This window comes from Schistocerca piceifrons, chromosome 7, assembly GCF_021461385.2.
Source record: "Schistocerca piceifrons isolate TAMUIC-IGC-003096 chromosome 7, iqSchPice1.1, whole genome shotgun sequence".
In the NCBI taxonomy this organism is placed as follows: Eukaryota; Metazoa; Arthropoda; class Insecta; order Orthoptera; family Acrididae; genus Schistocerca; species Schistocerca piceifrons.
In genome coordinates, this window is record NC_060144.1 from 453,823,978 (window position 1) to 453,846,914 (window position 22,937).

General features: G+C 43.3%; 1 protein-coding gene across 3 annotated transcripts in view; it reads right to left on the reverse strand.

Annotated features, from left to right (window-relative positions):
• Positions 1-22,937, reverse strand: part of LOC124804646 (transmembrane protein 131) — a 382,072-nt gene that overhangs the window by 99,476 nt on the left and 259,659 nt on the right. For all 3 annotated transcript variants that reach the window (XM_047264868.1, XM_047264869.1, XM_047264867.1), the window contains exon 17: positions 6,566-6,781. In XM_047264868.1, coding sequence (XP_047120824.1) covers positions 6,566-6,781 — 216 coding nt within the window. The remainder of the gene's footprint in view (positions 1-6,565; positions 6,782-22,937) is intronic.

The window sequence follows — 22,937 nt, forward strand, 5'->3', positions numbered from 1 at the left end:
GCCAGACCAAGACTTGAACTCTGGACCTTTGCCTTTCGCAGGCAAATGCTGGTAGAGCACTTGCCCACGAAAGGCAAAGGTCTCAAGTTTGAGTCTTGGTCCGGCACAAAGTTTTAATCTGTTAGGAAATTTCATATCAGTGCACACTCCACTGTAGAGTGAATATCTCATTCTGGAAACATCCCCCCAGCTGTGGCTAAGCCATGTCTCCGCAATATCCTTTCTTCCTGGAGTGCTAGTTCTGCAAGGTTCACAGAAGAGCTTCTGTGAAGTATGGAAGGTAGGATATGAGGTACTGGCAGAACTGAAGCTGTGAGGGAGGGTCGTGAGTCGTGCTTGGGTAGCTGTGAGTCGTGCTTGGGTACCTCAGATGGTAGAGCACTTTCCTGCGAAAGGCAAAGATCCAGAGTTCAAGTCTCAGTCCGGCACACAGTTTTAATCTGTCAGGAAGTTTCACATCAGCACACACTCCGCTGTAGAGTGAAAATCTCATTCTAAAAACCTGTATGAAATTTGATCACCTTTGAGACTTGTTCTTATTGTTCTGAATGTGGTTTTAATTAATTGCTGAAAGCTTACATGTAAAATTTTCTAAATTGGTTTGATTGATCTTTTAAGAATAATGTGATTGAATAAATGTTTTGGTCATGAATGATGCTTAGCCCATACTTGGGCCTAGTCGTCCCCCTCCTAGACAACAACATGCAGCAGTATGTACCACTCACATCAATGGGGGGTCAACATGGCTCACGCCTGCCTTCGCATGCTAGTATCTTACCAACACGGATACCAATAAATGTACCAGTAGTGGATACCAACACTAATTATGAATGTCATTTAATTCACCCATATCCTATAACATGGTGCATTTGGGAAAGTTTTTGCAAGTTAAGACAAGGGGAGGTTTGTCAGTTATCCATATGGAAAGAACCGTGCATTAATGTCAACATATGATTTGCAGTGGTGTCAGACAAAGCATATTACCATATGCCCAACCAGTGTGATCCAATCTGACACAGAGACATGTGACATGAAGTTATTTCTAGAAGAGATAGTTGTGGAGGGACGCCCATGGGACATCCAAACCACACAACCTAATTTTCAGAGGTTACAACGCCACTGAGTCTGCTCTGTATATGATCCACTTATAGTTACCACAAATTGTTACGAGCAAGGACAGTCAAAGCAAATACAACATTTAGAGCTGTGAGATAACACTCTGATATTTAACAGTATGGAATGCAATATCTCGGGATTGACTTTTCAGTTTCCTGCAGCAATAACAGTGACTAAAGCCCCGAATCTAAAATACCCACAATTGCATCTACCTGTGAAACCTTTCAAAGTACTATCCATTGGGAACATCACCTCCATGAACAATGCTTAGAATCTCAGATTACTCAGCTCTCTGGACAAGCTTACAACTGCACAGAAGGGGTGGATTAGCACAAAATAGATGTTTCAACACATTCAGCAGTACTGCATTAGAAACCATCACCAAGTCATGGTGGTGATAATCTTGTCTTTAGGTACTATTGTAATACTGGTCATTGCTTGTACAGCCTTTGTGTATCTGAAGTGGATAACTGCCTGCCATCCACAACTCCCAGCTCACCACCTACTGACTGAGTAGGTCACCCACAGAATTTAAGTAGACATGAGTACACAAGTCTCTGTGCACTGTAAGCTGATTTGGAATAAGAAGTTTATGTACCTAAGTTTTCAATGCAAATTTATGTAATGCAGATGGTTTTATCAGAGACTTTTTGAAATAGTTTTATTTTCTGTGTAAAAATAAAAAAAAGTAAGCAGTTTTCAGTAATTTTTGGTTACCGGTGTTGAACATTATCTGGCAAAGCTTAATTTGCAAAGATAAAGTGCATTAGACTGCATTTGCAAAATAAAGTGATGAACCTGCGACATATCGGTACACTTGATGTTCCGGTGTCACGGCAACTGTATGGACTGTATAAAATACATGTCATATAATGTGACATAGTACTTAGCTGTGGGACCTAACAAAGAAATGCTTATGTTTGTCTGCTAGCTAAGTTCAAAAATTCATACATTGTGGGCACATTTAACGTGGTAGTTTTAGGGAGTAGGTGTTTTGAACTGTGGTTGTGTGAAATACCAGTAGGGGTCAGGCCTGAACTTCCTCATTTTATGACACTACCAATTTCAGCAGGTAACTGCACAGTAACTGTTACCAAATGCTTTGTGTTGTGTGTTGGTCATTGTTTTCTTTTCTTATTTTGAAATGAGTGAAGACACAAATCCCAGTCTGTTATGGAGTTCGATTACGGCCTTCACAATACCAGAATTGAACAGCGATCCCTGTGACCATATGTCAGTTCTGCTTTCACAGAAATGTAGAACATGGGTGTAGGTTGCTGCTCTGCAATGGGGAGGTAGGTCTTGTTTTCTGCACCACTTCTCTCTCCTCTTGTGGTCATAAAGCTAGATCGTTTATGGTAGCAGCCAACTGCCTGTTTATAGTGTCTGCACTCTGCACTATAGCAACCGAAAAACAAAACCTTTAAAAATATGTATCACCTGGCTGAAATTCTTTCCCTAACTTGCAAATAAGAGTTACTTTCAGTCCTTTCTATACTAAATGCCTTGTCAGTTCTATCGAAAGTGCTGGTACATGTGGATTGCACAGTTTATTTTTGCCCGCAAGTGGTTGAAATTAATATTCAACAGATTTTGTAATTATCAAACTGGGTGGGAAAAATAATAAAGTCAAGAAACATCTTAAATCAGTGAAGCACTCTGTTCACCAGAGGGAAAATGCTGCCGCTTGTCAACAGACACAATCATTTGTTGAAAGAAATAGAGTCGAAACAATGAAACAAGCAAAGCTATTTTGGAAAATAACTTTTGAAGTTTTTGCAAAAGCAAAAATTCCAGTCAAAAAGCTCCCCAAATCACCAAAACATTATGGAATTGTCTTCAGGCACATGGTGTGTCAATATTTTAAAAATTTACACACACACACACAATTTTACCAATAATAGATTCAAATTTCACAAAATAAATATTAATTTTGAAAAAAATAATTACTGTATTTTTAGGTCACTAACAGTAACAGTAACAGCTGTTTTATAGTAACAGCTGTTGAGAAACAAGGTGTTGGAGCAAATTATTTTCGTATGAAGAAGATTATACATTGCTCTGCAAAACTTACGGATGACATAGATATAGTAACATAACATATTAACTAATCAGTGGAAATGAATGAAAGTGCAGGAGCATGTTGCCAGAGATTTCCCAGTGGTACACAGAAAGACACACACCACATGGTGTGAGGTCAATGTGACTGTAGCACCATATGGGACTTATCCCACTACATGATGCTGCTGAAGGAATGGGAAAAGACATTATGTGTCAATCAACCAGCAGTTATGATGCATTTGTGGTAGTGGTCTTCATTACAAAATGACTCAGAGACAACACAGATTACTTCACACTGTGCAAATTATCGGGAAACTGGAAAAAGGAGGAGCTGCAATGAGTGTAGCCCACGAACCCAAGAGTTTGGTGTTGCTCAAAACATTGTTCCATGTGCATGAGGAGCATTACAAACCACAGGCACTGCTACCCAGAGGAGAGGAGGTGGTTGAAGATGATCAACTACAGCAGTAGATCACCATTACATTGTGCAATAGGCAAGAAAGGACCTATGTTAAACAGCAGGAATAATTGAAACAACATTTAACAGGACTGCAAGACACACACACTCACACTCCACAGTGGCACGGTGACTACTTGGATACGGTCTCTTTGCCTGATGACCTGTACATTGTGCTCCGTTTACATTGGTACATCAGCGGCACTGCTTGTGATAGTGGCAAAAGCATAGAGAATGAACCCAGATGAGAGGAGATTCAGTTTGAGTAGTGACTTAGCATGTATCCTTATATGGCGAGAGATAGGAATACACAATGTACTCAGGAACATTGTCGAACATGAGCGGTTTGGTGGGCCAAGTGTTATGGTGTGAGGAGGCATAATGTTGCATGGACATACTGACCTTCAAATCTTTGAATTCATTACACTCAACTGTCAAATGTTATTGTGACACTGTACTCCTTAACGATGTGCATCTTCCCGTGGGGGCATTCAGCCCTCATTCCATGTTTTCGTACGACAGTGGGCGATTGCACTGAACAGTGCGTGTAGGAGCTCTTGGAACACAAGGATATTCAGCGAACAGACTGGCCTGCCGGTCCCCTCCGAGACATAAATCCCATTGAGCATGTGTGGGCTGTATTGGAGAGACATTCAAATGCACCAACGACCATCCAGCAGTTGTCAATCACGCTGGTGGACGAATGGAATGCCTTGTCGCAATAACTCCTTATCAACATTACGGCCAGCACGAGAATACATCACAGACCATGCAGTGCTGTCTACGACAATCATATCCTCTATTAAGAACCATGTCCTGCCTTTTGAAATGTCCAGAGGACCATCACAAATGACGGTGACTTCAATGTAATTATAGTCTCTGAATAAAAGTGTCATATCTGTTCATCTCATTGGTATACCTTTCAGTTACATTACGTACTGTAGTGTAGCAGTTCTTTGTATGTATGGTCCAAGTTTCATTGGAACTATGGCACTTCACAGTGACAGATCATGCAAAAGTTATTTTCTTCTCCTTCGGTTTCCATTAGGCTTCATAAGGATAGCAGAAACTGAAAGGGGAGTCAGACAAGGAGATTCCATTTCGTCAAAACTATCCTCGGCAGATATAAATGAATTTTTCATGCTCTTAAACTGCAAAAACAAAGAATTCTTCATTAATAAAAAATATCTAAACCGTCTATATTTTACTAGTGACATGGAAGATTCTACAAAATTAGAAAATTCCAAAATGACACCTAATGGAAGATAGTATACATCATCAGATAAAATGCAGAGCCTGATTATACAAATAAGTGAGAGGCCACAATGATGATCTATGGGGCATGCAAATAAATAACTAAAAGGCTTTAATGTGTGGAGAATTTGGACAAAACCTTTACATAGCACCGTATGTAAAATGGCTGCTGCTATATATGACGACGACGACTATGATGATGATGATGATTATGATGATGATCATAACCATGTATACAATGACAATGTGCTCTCTTCACAAAATAATAATAGAGGTACAAAATTTCTGATTAATGACCATTCTATCTAATTTGAAAATAAATACATTCTCTCTCTCTCTCTCTCTCTCTATCTGTCTACCTATCTATCTACCTTCCTCTCTCTGTCTCTAATGATTGCATTTGAGTGCACTGGCAAACAAAGGGTATCTCCTTGTCAGCTGCTAAAAAATTTAAAAATAATATCTATTCCACCATTGCACAGTCATGATGTCTTGATTTTCTTATACAAAAAACAACATACACTTGAAATGTTCTGTTTCCAATAAAATTATAGTACCCATCATGGAGAGACTGTTTAACTTCCTACACACCATGTACTCCTCTTTGCCCAAACAACAGACACTATGGGGTTAAAAGTTTACAAGAAACTCAAACAGAGGAATAAATTCAACATGAAGCATGGCTCACTGAATAGTTTACTTTTTTTCTTTTCTGGCAGAAACATTTTATTATCGTGTTGAATAATTCATAGATATCAATTTCACTCTTTGCAAAGGGGAATTTCTGAGACTGAAAACTGTAGTGAGTGTTTATATATGTACCACAGGGTAATGTATACAAAATAAATTACTCTTATAAAAATGTTGCATTGCAAATGCTGATGCGTCTGATTTATAACAAACCAAACAATTTGAAAATTGGACATAATCCAGTAAAAAAAAAAATCACATCTCCCTTAGAAACCACCATTAAGCTTTGTGATCTTGATGATCTAATGTTCATCCTGTCATAAATGGTCCATTCTTTTCGCAAATTCATCTCATTTAACTTTGCGGCCAGATGTCGTCCCTGTCGTCACAGTCATTAATTAAATTAAGGAACCAAAGTAGTGTGTGGCATCTGTCTGTGAATACTGTAAACTTTATTCCGTGTGTTATAATATTTTAAGTGTATCTGTATCATGTTTTCTGTGGTGGAGATGGAAGACCAGTCCTGCATTTGCCTAAACAAGTGTGTAAAATTGACTAAAAACAATAACACTCAGGCTGACTGGTGCACCAAACCAACACTCATTACTTTACAGTTTAATGAGTTGACTCGATACTGCTGTCAGGAATTTGAAGAATTATATGTTTACCACCAGCTGTACAAACTTGTTATTTATTTTCTACCAGTTTCAGTCACAGTGACTATCTAACGTAAAGCTTTTTTTTCTTCGCATGAAGACAGTTGCTGTGACCAAAACCAGTAGAAAATGAATAATACATTTGTATAGCTGATGGCAAACACGCAGGTCTTCAAACTCTTTAAACACACCATCTGGATATGGCCTTTACCCAGGTTTAGATCACCTCCCTGTGTTGTTGCTAGCATGGTATATGTTAAGTGATGCAAGCAGGTTAGCATTAGGTTTTACAATGAGTACATTAATGTGGACTATCATATATTACACATACCTTACAAACAGAACAGCAGAATTTATGGCACTTTTTGTAGGAGCAAATCCAATTTTTGTACTAATTCTTTCTCCTGGCTGTAATAAAAATGGAAGACTATCTGGATGCACGTTAATACCAAACAATTTTTCTATATGTGCTATGTTCTCAGCATTATTTTCTAAAACAAACTGCTTCAAAGTTCTCTCTCCACTCTCTGCAGTGCGAGGATAAAACCTGAAACAAAGATCGACAAAGAAAATAACTGTGTGTAAAACGTTTACATGATAAAGATTGGTTGCAAATTCTTTATTTCCTTGTTCTTTTGATTTATTCCATAGTGCCCTACAACCACATTAGTTCAGGTAAGCAATGCATTTTCAACATCTGAAATGATAATACAGTATAGCCGAATGTCTTCACATAAATAAACAAGCTCTAAGAAATCAAATTCCATTTACAGACAACATAAACCTGCATAAATGAAAAGCTTATTGTCAGTCTTCTGAAATGAAACAGGTATTCTACTCTTTTTTTCCTCCTTTCTTTTAAAATTTAAGTTCAGGCCTCTGTATTTTCTTATAACTGTTATTAGTTGATGAATAATACTTCTGTTTGCGTGGTTTAACATAGATAAAAAAGGCTTTGTGACAAAAACAAGAACCAATGAAGTGTTCAGATGATGTGTTGCCTGAAAAAAATTGTTCTCCGAATGTCGGGCCTTTGTGTCCGGAGACGGCGATAGTGTGTATGTGACTTTCTTGTATCAATGTGTGTGCGTTTTCTACTTCTGAAAAATGATTTTGCCCAAAAGCTGAAATATTTCCAACTAATTTTTCACTGTGCCTATCTGCGACTCAATGCCTCCTCTATGTTGTTAGCGCAATCTATCCTTTCCATGTTCTTCATAATAGACGTATCCAACTTGCAACACAGTATGGAGACATGAAGCACCCCTAGATACAATGAGCAATAAACTTTAATTGGGTCCACTTAGTCATATGGGCTATTCACATTCACATCACATGTGTGGACTTGTTCTAAAAGTTGTGCTCAGTTTAATTAAAATACAGATACAAAGGTTGTAACAGTTATCAGTAAGGACAGGGAAAGTCTGCAAAAACAATAACACATAATAGGTGATTTTTACAAGATATCAGGAAATTTGTAATTTTTCCCTTTAGAAATGTTATAAATCTGATTATGGCAGTTTACTAATAGAAAAAAGAAATTACAGATCATGGCTGTGTGTGGGTATTTTTGGACCAGCACAAATTTTCAATTATCCCCACTGATTTCAATCACACCCACTCAGCCAGGGTCTGTAATTTCTTCGTGTCTCAATTCACAATGGCTGCTGGATCAAAAATGAAGGCCAATGATCTCTTTAGTGCAGATGCACTATAGATCTTCTTCTGTATTAGAAAACATACATATATACATTCACACGTGTGTGTGTGTGTGTGTGTGTGTGTGTGTGTGTGTGTGTGTGTGTGTGTATGTGTGTGTGTGCGCGGGCCATTTTCTAATTCAAAAGAAGGCCTTTTGGCTGAAGACTTACATGTTTAGCAGCCTTTTTGTTATGCCTGAGGGATAAAAATGAATTTATAACAACAATGGAAATTCCTGCAAGGAACAATATGTAAAATAAGGGAAAGGCAATCATTCACCTACAGTAGACTGACCTCTGTGGAGCACAGAAACACATTTTGTAACAGAAAATAAAATTCACACTAGCTTATAGGCTCTTGCTCTTGGAAGACGTGATGCTGTAAGTGATATATGAAAAGAAATGGATGGATGGATTGATGGTGTTAAAGAGATCAAACTACAAGGTCATCAGTCCCTTAATCCTTTGCCTGTCAAGCTGGGAATAGTCCCAGGCAGTCCAATGAGATAGGAACCACACAGACATGGGGAGGGGGGGTGGACCCTCATGTAGGAGTATGTGGCCGTGGGTCAGCCAAGTGTGGCCAATAAGAAGCCTACAGACAACAGTAGATTCTCTACAAGAAGGATGAAGTGAAGACTGTTACATGGTGTGGAGTCCTTCATGGTTCGTAGTTTATTTGGAGAAACCAGGGCACACCAATCCGCATTCCAAGCATGCAACAATTGTCAACTTACGAGTCAGTGAAAGGTCTGGTTCCAATATTCCCATCTCCAAAGTCGGTACCCTGGTAGCCAACTTGGCCAGTCAGTCAGCATGTTCATTCCCAGGGGTCCATACAAAGACCAGTAAGTTGATTCCCAGGGGTCCATACAAAGACAACTAACCTTCCACTGTGATGGAAGTCATACAGGAGACCGTTGATAGTCACAACCAATGGGTGTCAATGGTAGCACTAGTCGACAGTTTGAAGACTACTTGAAGATTACTCAAGGAATCACCACTTATTAAGAACGACTTGCTAGTGCAAGAATGTACGTAGCGGAGGGCTCGAGCAGTGGCCACCAATTCTGCAGTGAATACACTGCATCCATCTGGCAAGGAGCATAGCTCCCTGCATCTGGCAAGGAGCATAGCTCCCTGCATCTGGCAAGGAGCATAGCTCCCTGCATCTGGCAAGGAGCATAGCTCCCTGCATCTGGCAAGGAGCATAGCTCCCTGCATCTGGCAAGGAGCATAGCTCCCTGCATCTGGCAAGGAGCATAGCTCCCTGCATCTTTCAGGTGTGTAGGCAAAACTGGTTCATTTGTTGAACAGAGAGCCATCTGTGTATACCACATTGGTGTCCAGAAATACATAAAGGACGTTGAGAAACAGGCACCGAAAAATCATACGTTTACTGAGTCTTCCGGCCTAAAGAAGTAGTCAAGGCAGATCCGAGGATGGGGTAAACACACTGGCAGTGCATGCAATTTCTCCCTGACAAGAGGTGACAGTGGGGAAAGATGGAGAGTTCAGAGTAGAGAGACTGTATGCGAACTGCAGTTGTGACTCTAGACTTCCCTCCTCTGGATCGCCCTACCAGGAAAAATGTCATGCTAGTTTGGACACTCAGGGGAGCAGTGAATGTGTATTGCATAACTGAAGAGCAGTTTCGATGCCTGATCTGCAGGGGAGGGACACCAGCCTCCGCGAGTAGACTGTTCAAAGGACTGATCCAAAAGGCAATTGGATAATTGGATCCCACAATGCTGTATCAGATCCAGCATCTACAATGCTGAAAGCATTGCTGAGCCATATGCCAGGCTCTCATAATCAAGACATAACAGGATTAGTGTACAGTAGTCTGCACCTCGCTGGTGTTACTGAGACAGCAAATAATATTAAGATGTGACCAGCATGTTCGCTTTAGTTGGCGAAGATGGGGAAGCCATATCACCCAGACATCAAAGACCAATACCAAAAAACGATAATACTACACCTCATTGAGCATTTGGTCATCGAGGTAAGAGTTCTGGTTTGGGATGCATTGTATTGTGGCGACAGAAGTACATGGACACATCTTAGTGGCGGAAAACTGGAAGCCATTGGTGAGAACCCAGATTGGGCCTTTGATATAGAATCCTGCAGTCGGTGTTCAGTAGCACCCACAGTGGAGGAGCAACAGTAGATGCAAAAATTGTTAGCATAAAGGGAGAGGGGCACTGTAGACCCACAGCTGACATTGATAGCCACTACAAAAAGTGGCACATTCAATATATATCCCTGTGGGATACCATTTTCATTTATATGGGAATATTATTGAAAGCACCAAGCTCAAGGTGGAAAGTACAGCAAGACAAGTAGTTCTGAACAAAAATACGGAGTTGGCCCCAGAGACCCCACTTATGGAGGGTAAAGAGGATGTAGTGAAGCAATATGGTGTCATAAGACCTATGCAAGTCGAAGAAAACAGAGAGAAGATGTTGACGTCAGGCAAAAGCTGACGAAATAGCAGACTCCAGGCAGACCAAACTGTCAACAGTAGAACAGCTTTGCTTAAAACCACCATATGACAGAGCCAAAAGACCCTGAGACTCAAAGTACTGACACAGCCGTCAGCTCACCATATGTTCCAGCACCATTAGTGAGGTTTAAGGGAGACAGCTGTCCACCTCAAGGCTGGGATTACCTGGTTTCAGTACTGGGATAAACACACTTTCTCAAAATTGAAAAGGGAACACATCCTCGCTCCAGATATGACTGAAAATGACAAGAACATGACTGTGGCAATCCATTGATACATGTTTGAGCATTTGGCTGTGGATAGGGTGTGTCCTTTGAGCCATGTCAGGGAAAAAGGGTAGGGCACTGAGGAATTTCCATACACTGAACAGAGCATTATAAGGTTCCAGGTGATGTAGAATAAACAGTAAAGGAAATTACTCTACCAGCTGTCTGAGGCTACAAAATGCTGCCTCATAATTCTCAGACACAGAGGCTCAAGCATAATGAAAAGCAAAATTTCTGGCAACAGCATCTGAATCAGTGTATACATCACCATCCACAGAGATACCAGGTACACCTGAGGAGTACTGGGGGCCACAGAGGTGTCAAATCTTCACCAAAACCTGAGGAGGAGGGGTGTATAGTCTAAATGTAGTAAAATACCACTGTCAACATTCTTGTTTCTGTCATTTTATGAGGTGGTAGATTTGGGCACGGAGCCATTTAAATGCAATTAAGTTGTCCATTGACAGATGTCACTTATGGTGTTGGAAAGCCCGCCGCAATCTCTAATACCTGCAGCAATTTCGAGGGTCCACCAAGGAACTGTCTTCCGACAGGGGGACGCCAAGGAAGAGGAGATCACTGGTCTACATCTACATCTATGTGCATTTTCTGCAAGTCATCATACGGAGTGTGGTGACAGGTACCCAATTCCACTACTAGCCATTTTCCTTTCCTGTTCTACTTGCAGATAGAGCAAGAAAAAAAAAGACTATCTCTATGCCCCCTTAGGAGCCTTAATTTCTTGTATCTTATCTTTGCGGTCATTAAGCGAAAAGTACATCGGTGGCAGCAGGATCAAATGGTTCAAATGCCACTTCTATAAACTTTCTCAATAGTGTTCTTCAAAAAGAACATTGTCTTCCCTCCAGGGATTCCCATTTGAGTTTCTGAAGCTTCTCCGAAGCTCTTGCATGTTATTTGAACCTACCAGTGACAAATCTAAAAGCCCGCCTCTCAACTGCTTCATTGTCTTCCTTTAATCTGACATGGTGCAGATTCTAAACACTCCAGCAGTAACCAAGAATAGTTCACACTAGTGTCCTATGTAAGGTCTCCTTTATAGATAAACCACACTTTTCTAAAATTCTCCCAATAAACCAATGTCAACCACTCCCTCTCTACCACAATCCTCACATGCTCATTCCATTTCATATGCTTGGCAATGTTACGCCCAGATATTTAAACAACGTCACTGTGTCAAGCAATACACTACTAATGCTGGAGCCAAACATTACAGGTTTGTTTTTCCGACTCGTCCACATTAACTTACATTTTCCCACATTTAGAGCTAGCTGCCACTCATCACACCATTTAGAAAGTTTGTCCAAGTTACCTTGTATCTTCCTACAGTCCATCAACTTCAACACTTGACCATACACAACAGCATCATCAGCAAACAATTGAAGACTGCTGCCTGCCCTGTCCGCCAAATCATTTGTGTATATAGAAAACAACAGTGGTCCTATCACACTTCTCTGGGGCACTGCTGATTATACCCTTGTCTCTGATGAACAGTCGCCATTGAGGACAACATACTGGGTTCTGCTACTTAAGCAGTCCTCGAGCCACTCACAAATCTGGGAACATATTCTGTATGCTCGTACATTCGCTAATTTTTGTAAATGGTAACATCCTTTGAAAATGTATATATTTATGGGATTCCTTTAACTTACAAATTTAAGATGAAAATATAATGGTTCATGGTGTGGGTTCCTGTAGTCATGTCCTAGTTCATGAACCACGGGCAACGTATGAGTGGCCAAGTAAGTGGTCCCGACAGTCGGGATACCAGTTACTTTGGAATAAGGCTGGGCATCTCGGACATATTCTGAGTCGTGGTCACCTTTGTGCTCATACGGAAAAGACTACCAAATCCACCGGTTAGTCCCTCAGCCGTTAGGGGTAAAACCCAATGGGACTCGGGGCAAGTAAGGCTAGCAACCTGCTTCCCTGGTACTTTAAATATGATGCTGGCAACAATCAGAGCAAAATGCCTCGGACCTTTGGAGGTGACGGAGTCCCACCTCTAACTGACAAACCAGGGACTCCTAAGATACGACTTGGCAAACAAATGGTAATGAGATGGGGAGCTATTAATATCAATGGGGGCTACTCTTGGAAGAAGGTAGAGCTGGCAGAGGCTGCAAGTAAGATGGGGTTGGACGTTTTAGCTGTTAGTGACATTCGGGTAAGGGGTGAGAAAGAAGAAGAAGTGGGAGAATACAAGGTCTACTTGTCAGGAGTCAAAGCAGGAATAGCACAATGGGGTGTAGGGCTTTACTTCAGGAAAGAAATGGAACCCAGCGTAGTTGCAATAAGGTATGTAAACGAACGACTGATGTGGATAGATTTGACAGTGTCTAGCAAGAAAATTAGGATTGTGTCAGTATATTCGCATTGTGAAGGGACTGATCAAGATAAGATGGATAGTTTTTATGAGGCACTCAGTGATGTAGTTGTTAGAGTAAAGGACAAGGACAGTGTTCTGCTCATGGGTGATTTTAACGCCAGGATTGGAAATCGAACAGAAGGGTATGAAAAGGTTATGGGTAAATTTGGAGAGGATATGGAGGCCAACAGGAACGGGCAGCAACTCTTGGATTTCTGTGCCAGTATGGGCTTAGTAATCACAAACTCCTTTTTTAAACATAAGAACATTCACCGGTATACTTGGGAAAGCAGGGGAACCAGATCTGTCATTGACTATATAATAACAGATCAGGAATTCAGGAAGGCTGTGAGGGACACACGTGTATTCAGGGCATTCTTTGATGACGTTGGTTGGTTGGTTGTTTGACATTAAAGGGACCAAACAGCAAGGTCATCAGTCCCTTGTTTCAAATAGACTCCATTCTGCTAACGGGACATCTCAGTATAGTCAGAAAAATAAAACGGATAAAGGGGAAACGTAAAAGGGCAGTCACGTTGTCATTAGTAAAAACAAATGAGGGAAGTTGGCAAGAGAACGAACCCAACACTATGCTGAAACAGCATAGGCAAGACCACCTGTGACTTAAAAGGTACAACTGCTATAATGCAGAAAGTACGTATGGGAATAGAAAAACTAACCAAGCCTTAAAAAGAAGGGGTAAAAACAGAGTAAAAGGGAAAGAAAAGAGAATTCCGGTCAGGGAGGTGAATCGGGAATCTCTGAACACTGCCTACAGTGGGAGACACCCAAACACTCACCGCCCTGCCCCAACACCAGAGGGAGATTAAAAACTTTAAAACTGAGAATAAAAACCACTCTCCCGGAGGAAATCTAGAACCAGAGAGACCATCCGGGAATCGTCAGCCAACATCAAAGGTAAAGTGTGGGGGAGTCTGTACTTAGCACGCAGAGCCAAAAGAAGGGGGCATTCAACCAAAATGTGGGCCACTGACTGGAAGGCTCCACAACCACATAGCGGGGGTGGCTCATCACGCAAAAGGAAACCATGGGTCAGCCTGGTATGGCCAATGCGGAGACGACACAGTGTGGTCGAGTCCTTGCGGGAGAGGCTAAAGGAAGAACGCCATGGGCCTGTATTCACCTTAATGGCACGAAGTTTATTAGACAGTGGAGTAGCCTCCCAAGAATTGGCCCATGACTGTGCAAAGTGGGATTTGATGTGAAGCCGTAAGTCCGCTGCAGGAGGGGTTACAGAAAACGGGGGGTAAGTAACTGCTCCCCCAGCCAAACGATCAGCGAGCTCATTACCCGGGATACCCACATGGCCCGGGACCCATAGGAAGTCAATGGAACAAGCAGCACGGTGAAGATCAGCGAGATGGTCATGGATGGCAGAGACCAAGGGGTGGCGCGAAAAACACCGGTCAATAGCAAGAAGGCCACTCATCGAGTCCGTACATAACAAAACGCGGTTGTGTTGGGATTGTTTAATAAAGGTAAGGGCCCGGGAAATTGCCATCAATTCCGCAGTAAACACCCCACATGAGGGTGGCAGTAGATGATTTTCCGTTCCAACAAAGGACGTGAAGGCATACCCAACATGATCAGCAGATTTAGAGCCATCAGTGTAAAAAACAACAGCATCCCGAAACTCCCATAAAATTTGGCGGAAAAAGGAACGGAACACCACCGGGGGGATGGAATCTTTCGGACCGCGGCGGAGATCCATCCGAATTCGAGGCCGAGGAACTAACCAAGGAGGGGTGGAGGGGAGGGAGCGAGGAAGACAGGACAAAGAAGGAAGCCGAAAATCACGGGTAAGAGACGCAAGGCGCAGCCCAACCGGTAAACCCGCCCGAGGGCGGGAGTCAGGCGGGCGACGTCCATGGTCTGGGAATAGGATAGAATAGGAAGGATGAGCGGGAGAAGAACGGATAGTAAGGGCATAAGACACCAGAAGCTGTGACCGCCGAACAGAAAGGGGGGGGATCCCAGCTTCAACCAGGAGACTATCAACAGGGCTAGTAGGGAAGGCACCGGTGGCCAAACAGATACCACGATGGTGGACTGGATCCAGCACGTGCAGCGTGGAAGGAGCAGCTGAACCATAAACTTGACAACCATAGTCCAAACGTGACAGAACTAGAGCACGATAAAGACGGAGAAGGAGGGAACGGTCCGCACCCCAGGAGGAGTGGGCAAGGAAGCGAAGGACATTGAGTTTACGGAAACATCCTACCTTCAGGAGTCTGATATGGGGCAGCCAAGTGAGCTTGTTGTCGAAAAGAAGACCTAGGAAACGAAACTGTGGAACCACAGGCAATCTTTGTGCAGCGAGATAGAGCTCTGGATCAGGGTGGACCGTAGTACGGCGACAGAAGTGGACCACCCGCGATTTTAAAGGAGAGAATTGAAACCCGTGGGAGAGGGTCCATGCAGAGGCACGCCGTATAGCCACCTGGAGCTGCCGTTCTGCAGATGCCATCGAGGAGGAACTAACCCAAATGCAGAAATCATCCACATACAGGGCAGAGGCGACCAAGGGACCGACAGAGGCCACAAGTCCATCGATAGCAATGAGGAAAAGAAGGACACTCAAGACAGAACCCTGTGGGATGCCCGTCTCCTGGGTCCGTGGAGAACTAAAAGCAGTACCAACTCGAACTCTGAATGACCGATGGATCAGGAACTGGCGGATAAAAATCGGGAGTGGGCCCCGAAGACCCCACTGATGAAGGGTTAGTAAGATGTGATGGCGCCAGGCCGTGTCATAGGCCTTGCGAAGGTCAAAAAACACTGCAACCAAATGGCGGCGCTGGGAAAAAGCCTGCCGAACTGCGGATTCCAAGCGAAGCAAATGATCGATTGGAGATCGTCCCTCTCGAAAGCCACACTGGTAAGGGGACAATAGATCCCGAGATTCGAGGACCCAAGTGAGCCGACGGGCTACCAGCCGTTCAAGTAACTTACAACCAACATTGGTCAAACTAATTGGCCGATAGCTATCAACAGATAGGGGGTTCTGACCAGGCTTAAGGACAGGAACCACAATGCTATCCCGCCACTGAGAAGGGAAGTCACCCTGGAGCCAGATACGGTTAAACACCCGAAGAAGATGGTGCCGTTGTGGAGCACTGAGATGTTGAAGCAGCTGGTTATGAATGGAATCTGGGCCAGGAGCCGTATCATGAGAAGCAGATAGAGCAGAAAGAAATTCCCATTCAGTGAAAGGTTCGTTGTAAGATTCTGACTCACAAGTGGTGAAACATAAGGTGACAGCTTCAGCCTGCTGTTTTTGATGAAGGAAAGCAGCTGGATAGGAGGCCGACGCTGATGCCACTGCAAAATGGGTCGCAAGATGTTCTGCGAGAACTAATGGGTCCGTACAAATGCCATCTGGGAGGTGAAGGCCTGGGAGGGTGGACTGCCGATGGCAACCTTGGAGAGAGCGAAGTGTAGCCCATACCCGTGACAGAGGGACAGTGGAACCAAGGGAAGAAACGAATCGTTCCCAACATATCCGCTTGCTCTGTTTGATTAAATAACGGGCTTTAGCGCGAAGGCGCTTAAAGGTGAGCGCGGGACAGCAAGGTTAGCAGCGCGAACAATCGCGTCAGACACGTCACGTAGGACGTCATCAATACAACCCGACAAAGAGGGAGAAAACTCGACCTGTGCAGTATATAGAGGCTAATCGGCGCGGTGGAAAGACCAACGAGGTAACCTCTCCATCGGGGAGCGGGAAGGGAGCGTGATAATCAACGGGAAATGGTCACTATCACAAAGGTCGTCGTGTGGCGACCAGTGTAATGAAGGGAGGAGAGAGGGAGAAGAAAGAGAAAGATCAATGGCAGAAAAGGTACCATGACCAGCACTGAAATGAGTAGGGGAGCCATCATTAAGAAGGCACAGGTCGTGGTCTGCAATAAATTGGTCGATAAGAAGACCTCGTCTAGATGGAAAGGCACTGCCCCACAAAGGATGATGAGCATTAAAATCCCCAAGGAGGAGGAAGGGAGGAGGAAGTTGCTGAAGAAGGGTGGTTAAGGCAGCAGGTGTAAGAGTCCTGTCAGGAGGGAGATAAAGATTGCATACTGTGACTGCAGAGTCTAAGTGGACCCTAACAGCAACTGCTTCCAATGTAGTTTGGAGAGGAATCCACGTGCTAGCAATGTCTGTACGGACCAACGTACAAACGCCACCAGAAGCCCGCAAGGGTCCGACCCGATTTCGACAGAAAACACGGAACCCACGGAGGGTCGGTGAGTGAGCATCAGTAAAATGAGATTCCTGGAGAACCACACAAGCTGCTGAGTAGGACGAAAGAAGGGATTTCAATTCCGGAAGGTGACGATAGTAGCCATTACAATTCCATTGGAGAACCACAGAACGATGGTTTAAATGAGGGCTGAACACGCTAAATCCAGTCATACCGCCGGGTCCCCACCCGTCACCGACAAGGAGGGGGCGACATCCATAAACGACAGGTCAGAATCCGGTTGTGAAGCCGGGGAAGGGACCTCCGGTGACACCAGAGGCTCTTTGTCCCGGGACTTATGTTTCTTCTTCTTTTCAGGCTGAGATCGAGGAGGGCTGTGTGGCATAATGGAGCCAGCTGCAGCAAGATCAGGAACAGAAAGAGACCGGGCGACCTGGGGGCCGATAGACCGCGGCTCTCGCGGTCGCCGCGCTGCAGCAGACCTTTGACCTGGAAGGTGCCGGGAAGGGGCATCCCGGGAGAGGCGCCCTTGACCGGCAGACGCCGAAGGAGTGGGACACTTCTCCGGCTGGGGAGGGGGAGCGGCGCCCAGAGGAGAAGGTGTGGGAGCCGCAGGGGAGGGGGGAAGGAGAGGGGTCTGGGACGGGGGTAAGGAAGGGGGAGGAAGGGATGAAGATGTAACCAAGGCGTAACTAGATGTCATGGACACAGGGTGCAATCGTGCATATTTCTTACGGGCCTCTGTGTAGCTTAAACGATCAAGAGACTTATACTCCTGTATCTTTTTTTCTTTCTTATAGACTGGGCAATCTGCTGAACGTGGAGAATGACTACCATGACAATTTACACATACAGGAGGGGGAACACAGGGACTCCCCTCATGGAGTGGACGTCCACAGTCACCACAGAGAGGGTCCTGGGTACAGCGAGAAGACATGTGGCCAAAACGCAAGCACTTAAAACACCGCATAGGAGGTGGGATGTACGGCTTCACATCACAGCGATAGACCATAATCTTAACTTTCTCAGGAAGGGTATCCCCTTCAAAGGCCAGGATAAAGGCACCAGTATCAATACGATTATCTTTAGGACCCTTCTGAACACGCCGAACAAAGTGAACACCCCGCCGTCCGAGATTGTCCCGAAGTTCCTCATCAGTTTGAAGGATGAGGTCTCTGTGAAAAATCACACCTTGTACCATATTTAGAGACTGGTGAGGGGTAATGGACACGGGAATTGTGCCAAGATGGGTACAGGCACGAAGGGCCGCAGATTGGGCAGCCGAAGCAGTTTTTATCAGTAACGAACCCGACCGCATCTTGCTCAGGGAGTCCACTTCGCCGAACTTGTCTTCAATGTGTTCCACAAAGAATAAAGGTTTGACACTGGTGAAAGTATCTCCATCAGTCCTGGTGCAAACGAGATAACGGGGGAAAGGCTTTGCCCCTAGACGACGGGCCTGACCCTCCTCCCAGGGGGTAGCTACGGAAGGGAAGGCCGAAGGGGCAAGAGAAGCAGCACTTGAGGAATCAGTACCACGCAGAGAGACGGCCGCAGAAGAGCGGCCAGAGGTTTGGACCCTTATGCGTTTCATCTGCATAGCGTCCACCCTGATACCACCCACTCCGATCAGGGGCTCTCCTCACGGGCGCCACCCAGCCACAGCAAGGGCCGTCTGGCACGGCGGCCATTGCCGGGAGTTCCGATGCTCCAGGATGACGAGCAACCTCTCCAAGGCATGCATGAGGAGGTTTCTTTGATGACACTGATCATTATTTAATCTGCAGTGAAATTGGGATTGCGAGGCCGAAAGTGCAGGAGGTCAGGTCCATATGTAGGAGGATAAGAGTGGAGAAACTTCAGGATAAGGAAATCAGGCACAAGTACATAACAGCGATCTCAGAAAGGTACCAGTTAGTTGAATGTAGTCAATTACAGTCATTGGAAAAGGAATGGACAAGGTACAGGGACACAGTACTAGAAGTGGCTAAAGAATGTCTTGGAACAGTAGTGTGTAAAAGTAGGAGGAAGCAAACAGCTTGGTGGAATGACACAGTCAAGGCAGCCTGTAAAAGGAAAAAGAAGACGTATCAAAAATGGCTACATACTGGAACTCAGGTAGACAGAGAAAGTTATGTTGAAAAAAGAAACAAAGCCAAACAGATAATTGCAGCATCCAAGAAGAAATCTTGGGAAGACTTTGGAAACAGGTTGGAGACATTGGGTCAAGCTGCTGGAAAACCATTCTGGAGTGTAATTAGCAGTCTTCGAAAGGGAGGTAAGAAGGAAATGACAAGTATTTTGGACAGGTCAGGAAAACTGCTGGTGAATCCTGTGGATGCCTTGGGCAGATGGAGGGAATATTTTGAAGAGTTGCTCAATGTAGGTGAAAATGTGATCAGTAATGTTTCAGATTTCGAGGTAAAATGGGATAGGAATGATGATGGAAATAGGATCACGTTTGAGGAAGTGGAGAAAATGGTCAATAGATTGCAGTGCAATAAAGCAGCTGGGGTGGATGAAATTAAGTCAGAACTCATCAAGTACAGTGGAATGTCAGGTCTTAAATGGCTACACAGGATAATTGAAATGGCCTGGGAGTCGGGACAGGTTCCATCAGACTGGACAAAAGCAGTAATCACACCAATCTTTAAACATGGAAACAGAAAAGATTGTAACAACTACAGAGGTATCTCTTTAGTCAGCGTTGTGGGTAAAATCTTCTCAGGTATTGTTGAAAAGAAAGTGCGAGTATTAGTTGAGGACAAATTGGATGAAAATCAGTGTGGGTTTAGGCCTCTTAGAGGTTGTCAGGACCAGATCTTTAGCTTACGACAAATAATGGAGAAGTGTTATGAGTGGAACAGGGAATTATATCTATGCTTTATAGATCTAGAAAAGGCAGATGACTGGGTTCCTAGGAGGAAGTTATTGTCTGTTCTATGAGATTATGGAATAGGAGGCAAACTTTTGCAAGCAATTAAAGGTCTTTACATGGATAGTCAGGCAGCAGTTAGAGTTGACGGTAAACTGAGTTCATGGTTCAGAGTAGTTTCAGGGGTAAGACAAGGCTGCAACCTGTCTCCACTGTTGTTCATATTATTTATGGATCATATGTTGAAAACAATAGACTGGCTGGGTGAGATTAAGATATGTGAACACAAAATAAGCAGTCTTGCATATGCGGATGACTTAGCTGTGATGGCAGATTCGATTGAAAGTTTGCAAAGTAATATTTCAGAGCTAGATCAGAAATGTAAGGACTATGGTATGAAGATTAGCATCTCCAAAACGAAAGTAATGTCAGTGGGAAAGAAATATAAACGGATTGAGTGCCAAATAGGAGGAACAAAGTTAGAACAGGTGGACGGTTTCAAGTACTTAGGATGCGTATTCTCACAGGATGGCAACATAGTGAAAGAACTGGAAGCGAGGTGTAGCAAGGCTAATGCAGTGAGCGCTCAGCTATGATCTACTCTCTTCTGCAAGAAGGAAGTCAGTGCCAAGACTAAGTTATCTGTGCACCGTGCAATCTTTCGACCAACTTTGTTGTATGGGAGCGAAAGCTGGGTGGATTCAGGTTACCTTATCAATAAGGTTGAGGTTACGGATATGAAAGTAGCTAGGATGATTGCAGGTACTAGTAGATGGGAACAATGGCAGGAGGGTGTCCACAATGAGGAAATCAAAGAAAAACTGGGAATGAACTCTATAGATGTAGCAGTCAGGGCGAACAGGCTTAGATGGTGGGGTCATGTTACACACATGGGAGAAGCAAGGTTATCCAAGAGACTCATGGGTTCAGCAGTAGAGGGTAGGAGGAGTCGGGGCAGACCAAGGAGAAGGTACCTGGATTCGGTTAAGAATGATTTTGAAGTAATAGGTTTAACATCAGAAGAGGCACCAATGTTAGCACTGAATAGGGGATCATGGAGGAATTTTATAAGGGGGGCTATGCTCCAGACTGAACGCTGAAAGGCATAATCAGTCTTCAATGATGATGATGATGATGATGATGATACAAAATTTAATGTATTTTTTCCACTTAACAATTTTTTTTTCTTATTCGGAAAGTCACAGTATGCCACCTTTTCTGTCATGTTACCAGATACTACTGATGTAATTATAAACAGCATAGTCTCTGCCCCAGCCATTTGTATTATGTAAATATTTATTACTAAAAATGTAAAAAACTGCATTTTTCTGAGTTTTTACGAATTATTTACTTGAAAATTACCATCTGAAACCTTTTGAGAATTACACAAATTATTGTTTGGTTAATAAATTAGTAGTCAGTGCAAACACAGTGGGCTATATTTCTCTGTATAAAGTGTCAAAATTTTTTCAACATTCTGCATATTTCGCATCGCTGAATTTCTTGTGTAAAATATGCATGTAGGCAACACTGTTTCCACAAACGCGTGAGAACATGCACGTAAACCATTCTGCATCGAATTTTGTGTTTGGTTTGAACTGTTTGTTAGGTTCAATGTCAGTGAGAAAATACAGTAGTGAAAGAGTGAGATGTATGGACTATGATAAAAGACACAAGAAAGTGGTGTTTAAAAAAGTGAAAAACACTCCTCAGTTTTTGGAAATCTGTCAGACGAATTCCAGAAATAGCTTGGTCTTCAAGTAACGGTATTATACAAGAAGGAATTTAATGACAACCCACCTGAATGATCATCACTCTAAGCAGCAGATACAGAAATACGTACCCACTTCCTCACCTTATTCCATTTCAAAATCTCATAAAATAAAGAATGAGAAACATTTTTGGACATGCCCAGAATCTTACTGTTGGCATCCGTTGCAAGATGATAGACTTACTGTTGCTCTGGAATATTACTTAAGTGATGACAAAGATTGCAGCAGGCAAAGTCCTAACCAAGTTGATGTTATCTCTGTTAGTGAAAATCATGATAAAGTTGAAAAGGTAAAAAGATGTATGATAAGATCAATAAGAGAAGCATATCCCCCAATGAAAAAGGAAAATCTGAATTCAACAACTGGTCTCACAAAATTCTGGTCCTTACAATCAAAATGGGTCAAATGCCAGCCAGTGAAGGAAGTATGCACTAATTTGAAACTTGTTTGTTTCACCATAAGCAATGTCTCGGGAAAGAAGTACACAGAGATGGACCACATGCTTCTGTGTATATGTCAAGAGTCGCAAGATAAATGTGGGTTGCAGGAGTGCGCAATGTGTCCTGGTGCTGAAGTGATGCTGTTGAAGCATTACACCTTTAGGATACTAACAATGACGTAACCTATGCATTGTGGGAGGGAGGAATGTCGGTGAAGAAGACATTAGAGCAAGAGAAGTTTGTTACAGAGGCTAGGCATTGGCTCATGAAAGGAATAGCTCTCCATCATATCCGGAGGAATCAGAGAAAGGCCATAGCAGAAGTAAAATCAGTCATATCCCAGAATACTGACACATTAGTTCTTCATTTCGACTCTGCTGAGAACTGGTCTGTGCTTTGCAGAATGAAATTCAAAGTTACCACTGGCACAAATCACAGGTATCAATATTCACATGTGTTGCTCACTTCCTTGGAACATCACATCACACTGTTTTCTTATTGTCAGTGATGATCTCATTCATGACAGTGCACAT